Below are 14,603 nucleotides of genomic sequence, written 5' to 3' on the forward strand. Positions count from 1 at the left end.
GCAGCCAGCCCGGTCCGTCAGCCGTCACGGCGCCGGACGCAGACCCCGTCCTGTCACCCTGGGGGGGCAAAGCAGGCGAAGGCGTGGGATGGGGGGGGGGGGGTAGTGAGTGCATTTCAGTGTATTGGTTGTGTGTGAGTGGCCCGATGTATCGTCCTCCCCCAGTCCACAACAGACAAAGTTCCCAGACCGCAAGATGGTCGTTGCCATGGAGATGGCCTTGAAGGGTCCTGGGGAGAAAACAACCACAGGTGTCTGTGGATAGGGGGAAGGGAATGAGAGAGAGTCTCATATATGCATATATGTTGTATATATATATACATATATATTTTATTTTGTATTTTACTTTGTATACTTTGCACAGTCATTGTATTATATTTGTGTGTGTGTATATATATATATACATATGTTTCATTTTATATACATATATATACTTCATTTTATATTTTACTTGTATACATCTATATCTTTCATCCCTGTTTTTTATATTTTATATTTTATTCTCGTGTGTTTCGTTTATTGGTGCTGCTACTGTGACGACAAATTTCCCCTTGGGGATTAATAAAGTATATATCTATCTATCTTCAAATCCATATTCATATCCATATGTTGTATGTGAACTTGGATGGTGGATTTTGTTTTTTTGATAAAGAACCCTAACAAAAAGAGGTCACCTTAGTAGCTTTTCCCAGAGCTTCTCATTGGATGCAATGTGAAGTTAGTCAGTTATAAATCTCGTAACAATAGAGAGCAGATCAACACTGAGATCAAAATAGTGGGTGAAAAGTCAAAAGATATGAAAAGGCTTAATTTTGTTTCACAACGATCTTGCGTCATTTCTTTTGCTCAAAAACTTAAATTCCTTAAATAAATGTATTTTTATATTTGTGAATCCATCATTCCATGTTATGCCACTTGTCTGATCCAGGATTAATTATATCATCTGGAATTATTGTGACACACTGCAGGGACTACATGCAGACATGTGATGTCATAATGAATATTTTCAATGCGAAGGTAAACAGGCAGATCAGCCTGTTTACCTTCGCATTAAAATAACGGAAGGTTATGTTTTGATCGCCATTTATTTATTTATTTATATGCGTGTTCCCCGCATAACAAAAAAAGTTTAAAACCGAATCACATGAAATTTCGTGGGATGATTGGTTATTATCCAGGGACCATTTGATTAGATTTTGGGATCGATCGGGTCAAAGGTCAAGGTCAAGAAAAGGTCAACATCTTCTTGAATCGCATGGAATGTGGTGTGGTGGGATGATTGGTTTTTATCATTACCATTTGATTAGATTTTGGGATCAATCGGGTCAAAGGTCAAGGTCATGGAAAGGTCAACATCTTCTTTTTACCATAGCACGGTCAATTTTTATCCAATTGGCATGCAACTAATGCCAAAATGTTCATAATTCAATGCCCAATCTTGTGATATGCGAAGCTATGCGCTCTACCGAGTGCCCATTCTAGTTTATATTATACTTTCATAGTTCATCCGGTATGATCGTGAATATAGATGTATTCACTGTGACTCCTCTCCATGTCTCTGACCACTTCTTCATCTCTTACTCTCTCTCGCTCTCTGGTACTGACAACCCACCCATATCTACAGACTCTGCACCTGTACGCCGCAACATTCGCACCCTCTGTCCCTCCTCTCTTGCCTCCTCTGTCCTATCTGCTCTCCCCTCAACTGACTGCTTCTCACTCATGCATCCTAACTCTGCCGCAGACACTCTCCTCTCTTCCCTGTCTTCATCTCTTGATTCTCTTTGTCCTTTTAAGACACGACCGGTTCGGAAATCCTCTCCGGCTCCGTGGTTGTCGGACTCGGTGCGCCGAGAGAGCCACCCTGCGAGCGGCGGAAAGAAAATGGCGCAAATCGAATCAAGCGGAAGACTTGCTCTTCTATCAATCTCTCCTCTCCTCCTTCTCTTCCTCTATCTCTGCAGCCAAAAGCTCGTTCTACCTGACCAAAATTCAGTCTTCCTTCTCTAACCCCAAAAACTCTTCTCTATCTTTGCCAACCTCCTTGATCCGCCCTGTCCCCCACCTCCTTCCACCCTTTTGCCGAGCCACTTTGTCGACTACTTTACAAACAAGATAGGCGACATACGCTCCTCCTTTACAAATCCATCTTCTATCACCTCACCAACACTAACTTCTTCATCCCCTCTCTTTCCTCTTTCACCCCTTGTCTCCCAATCAAGTTCTTAGCTTGGTGACCTCCGCCCGACCGACCACCTCGCCCTTGACCCCGTCCGTCTCCCATTCTCCAGGCTATTGCTCCTGACCTTCTGACCTTCCTCACCCATCTTATTAACAGCTCCCTCTCAACTGGCTGTTTCCTAACTCTCTGAAGGAGGCGAGTCAACCCTCTCCTGAAGAAACCCACGCTCGACCCGTCTGAAGTCAGCAACTACAGACCGGTCTCTCTTCTTCCTTTTCTCTCCAAAACTCTGGGCGAGCTATCTTGAGCCAAGTGTCCTCCTATCTCCACAGTAACAACCTTCTTGACCCTCACCAGTCTGGATTCAAGGCCGGCCACTCGACAGAGACGGCCCTCCTTGCTGTCTCTGAGCAGCTTCACACTGCTAGAGCAGCCTCTCTCCTCTGTCCTTATCCTTCTCGACCTTTCTGCAGCATTTGACACGTGAACCACCAGATCCTGATCTCTTCTCTTCAGGACCTGGGGATCTCAGGCACTGCACTCGCTCTTTTCTCTTCCTACCTTAAAGACCGCACCTACCGGGTAACTTGGAGAGGATCTGTGTCTGATCCTTGTCCTCTCACTACTGGGGTTCCTCAAGGCTCCGTCCTGGGTCCCTCCTCTTCTCTCTGTACACAAATTCTCTCGGCTCTGTCATTCGTTCGCATGGCTTCTCCTACCATAGCTATGCTGATGACACCCAACTGATCTTCTCGTTTCCACCGTCCGAAACACGGGTGGCGGCACGAATCTCTGCCTGTCTGACTGACATCTCTCAGTGGATGTCTGCTCACCACCTGAAGATCAACCCTGACAAGACTGAGCTACTATTCCTTCCAGGAAAGGCTCCCCACCCACGACCTGACTATCACCTTCAACAGCTCTGTGTTGGCCCCTACCGGACTGCCAGGAACCTCGGGGTGACACTCGACAGTCAACTCTCCTGACGGCCAACATCGCTGCGACGCGTTCCTGTAGGTACATGCTGCACAACATCAGGAGAATTCGTCCTCTTCTTACTCAGAAGGCGGCGCAGGTTCTGATCCAGGCTCTGGTCATTTCACGCCTCGACTACTGCAACTCCCTCCTGGCTGGTCTACCTGCTAAGGCCATCCGACCCCTGCAGCTCATCCAGAATGCAGCAGCTCGACTGGTCTTCAGCCTCCCGAAATTCACCCACACCACTCCGCTCCTCCGCTCTCTCCACTGGTTACCGGTGGCTGCTCGCATCCGCTTCAAAACACTGGTCCTGGCGTACCGTGCTCTAGACAGATCGGGCCCCGTCTACATCCGGGATATGGTCACACCGTACACCCCGGCACGTTCGCTCCGCTCGGCAACAGCCAATCGACTTGTGCCTCCTGCACCTCGAGCTAATCACTCAAATCCAGACTGTTTGCTGTCCTGGCTCCTCAGTGGTGGAACGGGCTCCCCACTGACATCAGGACAGCAGAAAGTCTCTACATCTTCCGTCGGAGACTGAAAACACACCTTTTCCGACTATATCTGGATTAAAACACAGATTAGCACTTCAGTGGCACTTAGATAGCACTTACTTATGGTACTTTTGTAGTTCGACTATGTTGAGGAAATGTTACTTCCTGTATTCTTGTTGTTCTTAGTTTGTACTCTAGGTTGAAATGCACTTATTGTAAGTCGCTTTGGATAAAAGCGTCTGCTAAATGACATGTAATGTAATGTAATGCAAGTCAAGGGACTGGTTAGGGAAATTAGTAAATGCAGTTGTCATGGGGACGGATGAGTTATCGCTGCGTTCATACGGTCATGGAAAACTTGGAAAAGTCATGGAATTTAAAAATGGTTATTTCCAGGCCTAGGAAATTCCGTTAAAAAAAATTAAATCCCAAAAGTTTTGGAAAAGTTATGGAGATGTGTTTTATTCATGTTCATTGTACGCCAAGTTTTAAAGAATTTCAGTTTTTTTTAAAGAGAAAATATAAGCAAGCAAACACTCATAGTTGGGGGTTTTCCGCGCTGCGAGTGAACGCACCGTAACTGAAAAGTTCGGTGGCCATAGCAAAAGTAGCTCAGGGAAGTGGTCTGGATAATCCACTATGCCAGGGAAGTGGTCTGGATAATCCACTATGCCAGGGAAGTGGTCTGGATAATCCACTATGGCAGGGAAGTGGTCTGGATAATCCACTATGGCAGGAAAACTCTGGATAATCCACTATGCCAGAGAAGTGTAGATTTAACCATGTTTGGCTACATATGGAAACATACATGGTCATGGAAATTTCCATTGGTCAAAGTGTATGAACCCTATTATGGTCACATGACCGTTGAGTCTGTAACTGTGGTCATGTGACCTCTGTGTTTGTCTTCAGGGCATCAAGGCCGTGGTGGCGGAAAGCTACGAGCGGATCCACCGCAGTAACCTGGTGGGGATGGGCGTGATCCCTCTGGAGTACCTGGCAGGAGACACGGCCGACAGCCTGGGACTCACGGGCCGGGAGCGCTACACCATCATCATGCCGGAGCAGCTCACGCCCAGGATGGTGGTGGACGTGAAGGTTTGTGGAGAACAGAACCAGAACTGTAGATGTGATGCATGATGAGCCTCCGTCTCTTTGTGAGCCCTGTCCTGTAGAACAGAACCAGAACTTTTGATGTGATATGACTCCTCCCTCTCTGCCCTCTCAGCTGGACACGGGGAAAACCTTCCCGGTGAGGATGAGGTTCGACACTGACGTGGAGTTGGCGTATTTCCTCCACGGGGGAATCCTCAACTACATGGTCCGCAAGATGGCCGAAAACTAGCACCAGTCACGTTCTGCTCGTCCAACATGTGAGGTCAGGGGTCAGAAGAAGAGCTTCCATACAAATAATCCAATCAGTGAGCTGATGAAGCCAGAAAACACAACATTCATATGCTGCTACTTCTTTAAGTTGTTTAGACCTTTAGAAATATATGAGAAGTGTGTGTGTGTAATATATATATATATCAAGATATACAAATTAATGACGTTGATTTCGAAAGTTGAACAATGTTTTGTAGCTGCTCTAAGTGGATGAAGGTTCTGTCAGAGAGAAAAGAGACGAGTCTCATCTTCATCGGTTCTGAAAGCTCCTCTCGTGGTACTGACCCATAACATCTGGTCCAGTGCGGCGGCACTAACAGGTGAAGAATGGACAGCCAATACATCAGAAGGTGATCAATAATCTCCCCACAGGAAGTGTCCCCATTGTTTTGGTACGAAGGTTCTCCGTGAGTTGACTGTGCTGTTGCCATAGCTACGGAGTGTCACTGGGAGAACGCAAGAGAGACGATAACTCGGTTTAACGTCTTCTACGTGTCCCGTTAAGGCTCCCGCCATTACGCCACTGACCAGCAAGTGTCACTAATGAGCTACGAGGAGAGAAGAAGCTCTGCCACCTTTCTTGTGCCACATTAAATGTACCTAGATGTAATATCTAGTGGCTACGTTACTTTATTACATCTTTATAGCTCACATGCAGAGCAACATGTTTAAATGGGGATCTTTGATTGGAGCACGAGCTACATGAGAAGTCCTTAACCTCCCAACTTTCCCTTCATCTTGTTCGTGTGCAACAGAATTATGCTGCCAAATGTCTTCACAGTTAAAGGGGACATATTATGAAAATTCCACTTTTTTAGTGCTTCTATACGTTAATTTGGGTATCTGGCATGTCTCCCAACATAAAAACGCTGGGGAAAAAACCCTCACGCGGTTTGTTGTGGTTCCTCTATATCAGAAACGATCTGCTTGAGTGCGTCCAAAGGGATCACCACCAACGTCTACGTAGATTTTGAAGCACGCCCATGTAGGGAGTCTGGCTACATGGCCTTGGACCGCCCCCCACCACAACTTTGCAGGTAAAGTTTATTTGAAAGTTGTGTTCATATTACAGACATGAGTCATCAAATACAACGATTTAATAAGTAAACAACGCTAATTAATGGAGGTAAAACCGTTACCCCCGCCCCTGCTTGGTCACTTACTGTTGTCAGATAACACTTTAGTTTACAGATGGAACTTTACTCATGTAGCATTTATATCTTTATGGCGTTCCCGTTATTTGCATTGACACAAACACTTTCACAAACAGTAACTTACATAAACACACTGTATTTGCTACATACTCATACATGCACAATCTATTCACGTACTCGAATCTCTAGCACCACGATGCTCTCAAAACCGCTAACAAGACTGTGAGACCTTAGCCAATGGACAAACAAACAGACATGTAGAAGTGACATTCAGAAACGTCCTGTTGAGCCCTAACTTCTCCAACTTGTTCGGGAGCCTCTTCTTGTTCAGGGTCTCTGGTTCACAACGAGATGGTTGCACGACGCTATCTTCATCTGCAGTAGCCATATTTCTACAAAGGTAATGGCTAGCTGGGCAGGCAGCAGCTAGGCGAGCGCATCTCGTGGAGGAGGGGGGGGAGCTGGCTCATTAGCATTTAAAGGAACAGGCACTCAAAACAGGTTAATCTGTGGGGAGGTGTTTTTGACAGGGTAAAAAGGGTGCTGTTTGAAATGATTATTGTGGTATTTTGACCAAAATATGTTACAAACATTTCATTAAGACCCCAAGGAACCATATCAACTTGTGGAAAAATGGGCATAATATGGGTCCTTTAAATAACATCAAACTAATAACAGGCCATAAAACTAGATTCACATTAATGTAAAATCCTCCACCGATAACAGAAGTCAAAAAAGTGCTAACAATGCCCATTTTGTAATAATACATAATTCCTCTCAAGGACCATAATTCAATATTATTCTTGACTTTGTTGAAAAAGATTTACTTTAATGTACATCTCAACTTTTCAGTCAATATGGATCAGAATCCTATATATAATATACATATATTTTTGTATATATATTACAATATGTTTATTGTATTATGTTTATATGATATATTTAAGTTTAATTTTATATATATATAATATACAATTACACGAGTCTGCTAAGGACGATCCTGGTATATGACTGAAAGCTCCTGCATATGGATGATGTCGTGGGGGATAATATATTGTTGGAGGTGTGGGAGCCATAAAGGAGGCGTGGCCGTGAGTAGAACCCTGTGGGGACGTTCTGCGTCACAGTCCCAGTTCCCTCACGCCGAGTTCCAACATCTTCTGTTCATATTCCGTCTTAAACATTCCAAGCGTTACTTTGTCGATAGTGTCTTTTTGCCCTTTTATCCTAAAACACTGAATATTTTGATTATGAAGACTGACTGAACCGCTCTACTGTCTGAATGCAATGAGTATTTATTTGTAGATGAGTCCGTCATCAACTTATTGGGCTCAGAATCCTCGGCACCGCTCTGAACTTCAAACACGATGACCACTATATTGGAACGCTTTTCTTGTTTGAATACGCTGGAGAATTAGAGCTATAAATAGTCCCCACGCTCTGAATGTGCTGCAGGCTGCTTGTGCTCTGGTCCTGGATCACTTTGATCTGAACCGCTCTCCGTCTGCAGCACACGGTTCTGCTATCGGCCCGTACAGAACCAGGTTCTGCTGTCGACCCGTACAGAACCAGAGCAGAGAACGCTGAGGACCGTGACGCTAACCTGCTGTCCAAGAGTTCTCTGCTCTTTCAGTCAAACATGAGTTGTAGCCAGAATATAAACAATATGAGGCTGTTTGTTTTCATGTCTGATTATACATTTGTTCTCATACGGTTCTATTAACTTCAGTCATATCTTGTGTTATTTCCCTTGAATATAAACTTCAGTAAGAAGTTTTCAGACTGAGGCATTCGGGGGTAGAGTCGTTCTATGATTGAAATGTGGACTTATAGATATAAGTCCACATTTCAATTTAGTAAAATATAAATGAATCTGATTTGAATGAACAAACAATGAGCCGAGTATGTTTTTACAGCCACCTGAATATTAAAAACAGGGCTAATGAAATCGGGGAGGGTGAAGTGTGTGTGGCGGGCAGTAATACGACACCTTCGTCCTTCTCCTCCTGACTCACTCTCTTGTCTTTTGACCGCCATTGACACGTGACACAGCAGCTGCTTCCCTCGAGCTGGATCTTCTCACCTCTGTGGGGTCACGGTTCACCCATTGGTCCAGGCTTATGACGTCACACTGACAACAGACAGGGGAGGGGGAGGAGCAGCCGGCCGCATGTGTTGCGCAGGCGCGAGTCGGCCACTGCGCACGCACCCACAAACGTCATTGGTAAACATTGACGTTATTTAACCCTTTTGAAAAGCATTTCCATTTCATTCCGGAAGTGCTCCGCAGCTGTGAGCTTGTGGCTCATTAGTCAGACTGTCTGTAGGACTAGGGCACCAAAAAACAGGCAACTGAAAAAATCATCATAGTTAGAATAATTATAATGCCGATATTATTTCAGTAGAGAAATATTAGGCACCTTTTAGGCATGTATATCACAAAACAGGCAGAACAAGATATATTTAATTGCTCAAAAAAAGGTTACGATGGTTTATTTATTAAGTCTAAAACAAAACCCATTGTGATGTTGTAATTGTAGATCATAAATGATGACTAAAGGTTACTAAATTCCTTTTTTGTGTCTCTGCCAAGTTGCTGTTTACATCCATACAACATGTCATCGCCTCATTTATCCTTTCAGACATTTATGACAAATTGGCATATTTACCATGAATTCGTGACAACCCAAAACCTTTTAAAGCTAGAGATCTTTACAAGCTGTGTTCTAACCTGTGCATCATTCAGCATGTTCCATGTAAATGTACAGCCGTAGTTTCAACGTTAACATATTTTTGCTCTCTGCTGTTGTTTGTCCTCTGTTTCTATCCTGAAGGTTTCCTCCCTTTTTTCCCTGTGAAAGGGATATTTCTATTTCTTGGGAGTTTTTCCTGATCAGATATGAGGTCAAAGGTCAGGGATGTCGTATCTCTGAGGTAAATTTGTAATTTGTGATATTGGGCTCTACAAAATAAACTGAGTTGAATTGAATTGTACAAGTCAAACTTTTAATCTGTTGGTGGAACAAAGTTGGTGGAACAAAGTGGAATGAAAGTTAAAATAAGATCATTAAAGTCAGGAATGTCAGAACCAAACTTTCTGTAAATCCAGTCGTGCCAATGAAGGAAACATCCTGTTGGCTAGAATCCAGAGCCACATGATCAACTTCTACACAGTGAAATAAATAAATGGCCACAATGAGAATAATTTTCTGCATAATTTATTTAATAAACTCAATCATCCATATTAGTGGTATTTAAATTAACAGACATCTTCCAGTTGTGTATTATTAAAATAACGGGTGTCATTCCCCAGTCCCTCCTGAGTGAGATACAGCAGTAAGTCTGACATTCACATCCTGAACTTTAACGTCGATAGATTCGTCTAGACGGGGTTCCATTTCAATGGGACACAGTGCCACACATGCTCCATTGAGGTATAGAAACATGGCTTCAACATTGGATGCATCCAATGTTTCCCAATGAATTGGACTATTGAAATGTTCTGAATAATACAGTACTGCATTTTGAGGAGCTTAGAAGAAGCTTTAAAGTGCACCACAAAAGCAAGATTATCACAACCACTCCACAATCTGGTCCTCACATACCCATTCCGGCATCATGCATAATAAATAAATCAGCTTTCATCTCTAAACAAGCGAATGCAATCGAAACACAAGTTAATGTGCAGATAAAAATAGAACTAATACATTGGTATTCGTAACATTTCTGAAATTCGACAGGGACCAACAAGAGTTCAACGTGGGAGTAAGAACTAACAGATTAGGATGCCACTCCCTCTGAGAGACAGTTTAACACAATCACTGAGGACATGACACAATCACAGGAAAACACATCTTTGTCCAAGCGCTGATTGTCACATTGTTTTCAGTGTGTTTCAGAACAAAAAGGAATAACGCTTTATAATTCTCTATTATAATCCTATAGCCCTCATCAGGCTCCGGTACACCAAGTGTTCAGCAGATGGGTCTTGAACCCACCACATGCTGTATACCGAAAAGATTGAACATGTAAATGTGACCCGGCAGAAACATAGTCAGCCAGCGATGCCTTTCATTCACACGGACATGTGTGAGACAGTCGAGTTACTTTTCTTTACGCTGGGACGATAGAAAGACTTCTGCAAAGAGCCATGACTGAGCGTTAACTTAGCATTAGTGTTTGCACTTCTGGACACTTTGAAACACATGACAGACATGGACACAGACAATTGGCACAGTCACAGAGAGTTTCTTAATAAATTCAATTTAAAACAACCAAACATGACAACAAAACAGTCAGGAAGCAGAACTCTATAACGAACAGCAAGAAGGGAGGACAGATGTCGACGTGGGTATTTCAACAAGGGGGTGGAGGCTAATATTTATGCAGGCAGGATGTGATCCTACAGCCTGAAGAACCTGCACACAATAAGGCTAAAGAGCGCATCTTAAAGAGTTTCTGATCTGCACGGTGAACCCAGTTTGTGCCTCTCATGAACCCAAGCTCAAACGATCAATTCATCTTAGTCTGTGAAACCCTGAAGGTCCTGAATAACATTTCATGTTGTTTGATGAAGATAGTTCCAGGTTCCTCAATCACCTTCCTGTCCACTGGGATGAACAAACAATCCAGCCTGGCAGAGTTCTTTAAACCTATTCCCAAAGTTGCATCTGGTTTATGTTCCGCCATCCAACAACATCACATCTCTTTGCTTGTTTTGTACAGCACCAGAACACATATATATATTTGTGTATGGAGCTATAAAGAAATAACATTATTAATCTTTTTCCAGATTGTTGGAAAACTGCGAAGCTCCAAATTCTTAAATGAATATATATTTTTTATCTTGTGAGCGTCCGATTAAAAAATATATATTTTGGGGGGAACTTCTTGAGCCCTGAACAAGAGCCGCTGAGGATTATGTAAGTTCCTTCATAACAGCGTTAAGTGCTAATAAATGACCTTCTGGTAAAGATTGCCAGGTACATATAACAGATGCCTTGAACAGGTTGATAATACATAAAAGGTGCAAACTGCCAGGTGAACCATTGCTCTAATCTATTCTGTCAAGTGGATCATGGTCCATGCCTAATACCAACTATTCATACACTGTCATATTCATTGAATGTGTTGTTACTCTGTAATGATTCCTTCTGGTCACATAGCATCTATTGTTCTGTCCATCCTGGAGAGGGATCCTCCTCTGTTGCTCTCCTCAAGGTTTCTTCACTTTTCTCCCCTGTGAAAGGGTTGTTTCTATTTCTTGGGAGTTTTTCCTGATCCGATGTGAGGTCCTGGGACAGGGATGTCTCTGCGTACAGATTGTTAGCACTCTGAGGCAAATTTGTATTTTGTGATAATGGTAATAATATAAATATATAATTGTGATAATACAAAATAAACTGATTTGAATTGAAAGTGCAAATCTATCCAGGAAGTTCCTGATGATGTACTCTAGTACAACAGTATAATATTGCCAGTATTTCAACTTTCCACTTTTCAAAAGTATGTGTTGAGCTCAGAGAGGCTGCAACACAAAGCAAAACTTCTGCCTTCATTGTCCTCGTTTCATCATCACCACCATCCACCACAACGCAGGCCTTTAACTGGAGCGGCTGCTCATATGATGCATCAGGTCCAGTATGCTTTTCAATCGGATTAGAAAACATGACACTTAATCTGAGCAAGAGCACTTAAGCCGTGTGAACATAATCAATGAGGAACTAGTCATCATTGTAATGGAAGCCATATATAAAGCAGATGTATTTGAAATAGCCCAAACAGAACACATCATTTTTGAACGCTTCAGTCATGAGAGGCGTCCTTAAAGGTCGAGAAGAGACCACGGCTTCTCAATGACCGCCCCCTGTATGGCTGACATGAGCTCAGCTATTTCTGTTGCGTTGTCAGGGCCACCCCACTTCCTGCTGCAAGGGTCACTTCAAAAGAGGAAATGAGACTGTGTGCGAGGATCAAGAGGAAGAGAAGGCCAGAAAAGGATTCATTCAATGTGAAAGAAAGGGTCCTTTTCAAAAGAGTACGGTTAAGATCGGAGGAAGTGGAACAGGAGGAACTTCTTCAGAACAGACGACACATCAGCAACTTCTGTAAAGGCTCACGCTTACATTTGCGCCACATAACCCAAATGTGATATGGAACAGTTCTTCCACCTTTCCAGTGTCCTCAAGGTTACAGCCCCTAGAGGAAGTTATTATCACCAGGGCTCAGACATTCTGTCGGATCATGCTGGGTGAGCTCAGGGGACAGAACTGGCAAGGTCTTCCAATATCCACTCAACCAGACAGCCACCCTGCGGTGAGCTCGGAATATAATCCTTTCATCTCTCATCGTCCATCCCAGATTTCCACTCATAAAAGCTTGAAAAAAAAATATTTTGAAGGTATTGGAATATATAAAAGGACTTGAAATTAAAAGGGAAATATTGTTTTACTTGTGCGCTTCTCTTTGTGGCTTGGCTTTGTATGCGTGTGCAAGTCTTCCTTAATAGTTGGGATTAAAAAATAATAAGAATTAAAAAAAGATGTATTTATGATCAGTGGCATTTCAGAGGTTTCTTGGGATGATCCTTGGCCAGCTGGTCTCTCTCGGGTCCGTGGATGCTATTGGCATGCCAGGAGAACCACACGATGATAGAAATGATGGTGGTCTGGAGGAGGAACATCACACCGTAGGTGGACGCTATGGTAGGTCCCGGTAGGCGGGAGAGTATGGCAGGGGGCAGTAGCAGGGTCGGGCTGAGCAGGATGGCCCTCACCTCCGTCTTGATCATGTGGAGTTCGTCGAGGATGGATAAAAACGTGCAACAGTGGAACCACTGGTGGCTGTGCCCCCAGATGTCGAAGCGGCCCGGGGCGAGCCGCTCGGGGAACTTGCTGATGTTGAAGACGGCCGACATCAGCAGCCAGAGGCAGTGACGATAGAAGAAGCTGGACATGGAGGTGGACGCTGCGAAGGAGGAGGTGGTGAGGAGGCGGTAGAAGATCGGCGTGGAGGAGACGAGGAACGGGAGAAGGAAAACAAAGGTCCGGATGAGGTAACGATGTCGCCTCCACCGCTGGCGAGTGTTGCAGCAAGATAAGACGCAAATGATTGCGACAACGCATGCGGACGGGACGTAGAAGGTTTCAAAGAACACAGAGAAATCGAGGATTGCATCGGATGATGTGAGAGATTCTGCATGTTCAGGTTTCAAGTCCATATGGGAGCCGTTTCGGCCTCCCGTCTCCACGATCCCCGCCCGAGGGTGGATGTAGTAGTAGTACGCCAACGACGAGCCAACGGTGTAGGAACTGATGGTGCCGTAATCCACAAAGAAGCACACTTCCCTGACCACCAGAGACATGGAGTTGAGCAGGTGGGCCATGCTGCTGGCCATCAGCAGACAGAACACCCCGATGAAGTAGTTCCACAGCGGATAGAAGAACTGGGCGTCGCCATGCGGCGCACCTTCCCAACCGAACACCTCCACGAAATAGTATAAAAAAATAAAAAATGGGAGGAAGTGCGTCCAGAAGTTGCCCGTTTCATTGGTCGGCCTGAACGCCGATAGGAGGCAATCCCTCAGGCTGTAATTTGGGAAGCGATAGCCGGTCAAGATGAAGTTCTCTATGACCCGCGACGGCACATCCGTATGCCTCAGAAGAGGCAACGGCTGGCCGCAGCTCAGAAGCATCATGCTGAGTACGCAGACGGCCGATTTGAAGCTACGTTTAGTGTTTATAGCTTGGCTGACGACTTTATCGCGACACAGTAAGCGATCACCACAAAGTCTCTCTAATGAGTAGATAATTGATTATTATTATTATTATTATTATTATAAGGCATCGGCAGACTCCTCCGGCTTCAAGACCTTTGACCCCGGCTCCTCTGTGGGCCCCGAGAGCCGTCGACTAATCCAAGAAGCAGAGCTGGTTTACAGCTTGGTTCATTTCTCCTTTTGGTTTCCTCTTAAGCCCCTCGCGTTGCAGAAGACCCAGCATGCATTTTTATTTAGTTCCCTTTTTTTTGCATAGAGCATGGTCTGTTAGTTTGGTCAAAAGCACATTCACATGTCCTATAGCAGCGAACACGTGAAGGTCACTTATTACCGGTGAAGGTTGAACGGGAGTCCAATGAGTCCGCACCGTAGCAGAACTCGGTGGTAAGTAGGTCACCGTGTCGGGCTGCAGCGGGCTCCTCTTGCTCCGGTCGTTCCCGGTCCATCAGCCAGTATCCACTTCATCCAGCCCGTATTCCGTTGTAATGCAGGGCACTGCGGAGAAGAAGAACCCCTCCGGAACCGGAGAGAAACACGTTAAGTTCGGTCCGTTAACGCGAAGTCAAGTTGAAATAGATTCCCAAGGACACTGACGTCATTCTTTCGCCCCGTTCGTCTGAAGCCGACCG

At 44.5% G+C, this 14,603-nt stretch overlaps 2 protein-coding genes across 2 annotated transcripts in view; one reads left to right on the top strand and one right to left on the bottom strand.

Moving 5' to 3' along the window:
* The window catches only part of aco1 (aconitase 1, soluble), a 28,306-nt gene extending 22,125 nt beyond the window's left edge, over positions 1 to 6,181 (top strand). The window contains exons 20-21 of the mRNA XM_056443201.1: positions 4,570 to 4,755; positions 4,886 to 6,181. Coding sequence (XP_056299176.1) covers positions 4,570 to 4,755; positions 4,886 to 5,002 — 303 coding nt within the window. The 3' untranslated portion in view covers positions 5,003 to 6,181. The remainder of the gene's footprint in view (positions 1 to 4,569; positions 4,756 to 4,885) is intronic.
* Positions 6,182 to 9,399: 3,218 nt separating this feature from the next.
* paqr9 (progestin and adipoQ receptor family member 9) lies at positions 9,400 to 14,398 on the bottom strand. The gene has a single exon (XM_056443203.1). The coding sequence runs from the start codon at positions 13,891 to 13,893 to the stop codon at positions 12,751 to 12,753; it is 1,143 nt and encodes a 380-aa protein (XP_056299178.1). The 5' UTR covers positions 13,894 to 14,398; the 3' UTR covers positions 9,400 to 12,750.
* Between the last annotated feature and the right edge of the window lie 205 nt (positions 14,399 to 14,603).

The sequence above is a fragment of the Pseudoliparis swirei genome, chromosome 21, assembly GCF_029220125.1.
Source record: "Pseudoliparis swirei isolate HS2019 ecotype Mariana Trench chromosome 21, NWPU_hadal_v1, whole genome shotgun sequence".
Lineage (NCBI taxonomy): Eukaryota > Metazoa > Chordata > Actinopteri > Perciformes > Liparidae > Pseudoliparis > Pseudoliparis swirei.

What these genes read in the sequence shown, in the direction of transcription:
- paqr9 (XM_056443203.1), bottom strand. Translation starts at nt 13,893, where the DNA reads ATGATGCTTCTGAGCTGCGGCCAGCCGTTGCCTCTTCTGAGGCATACG.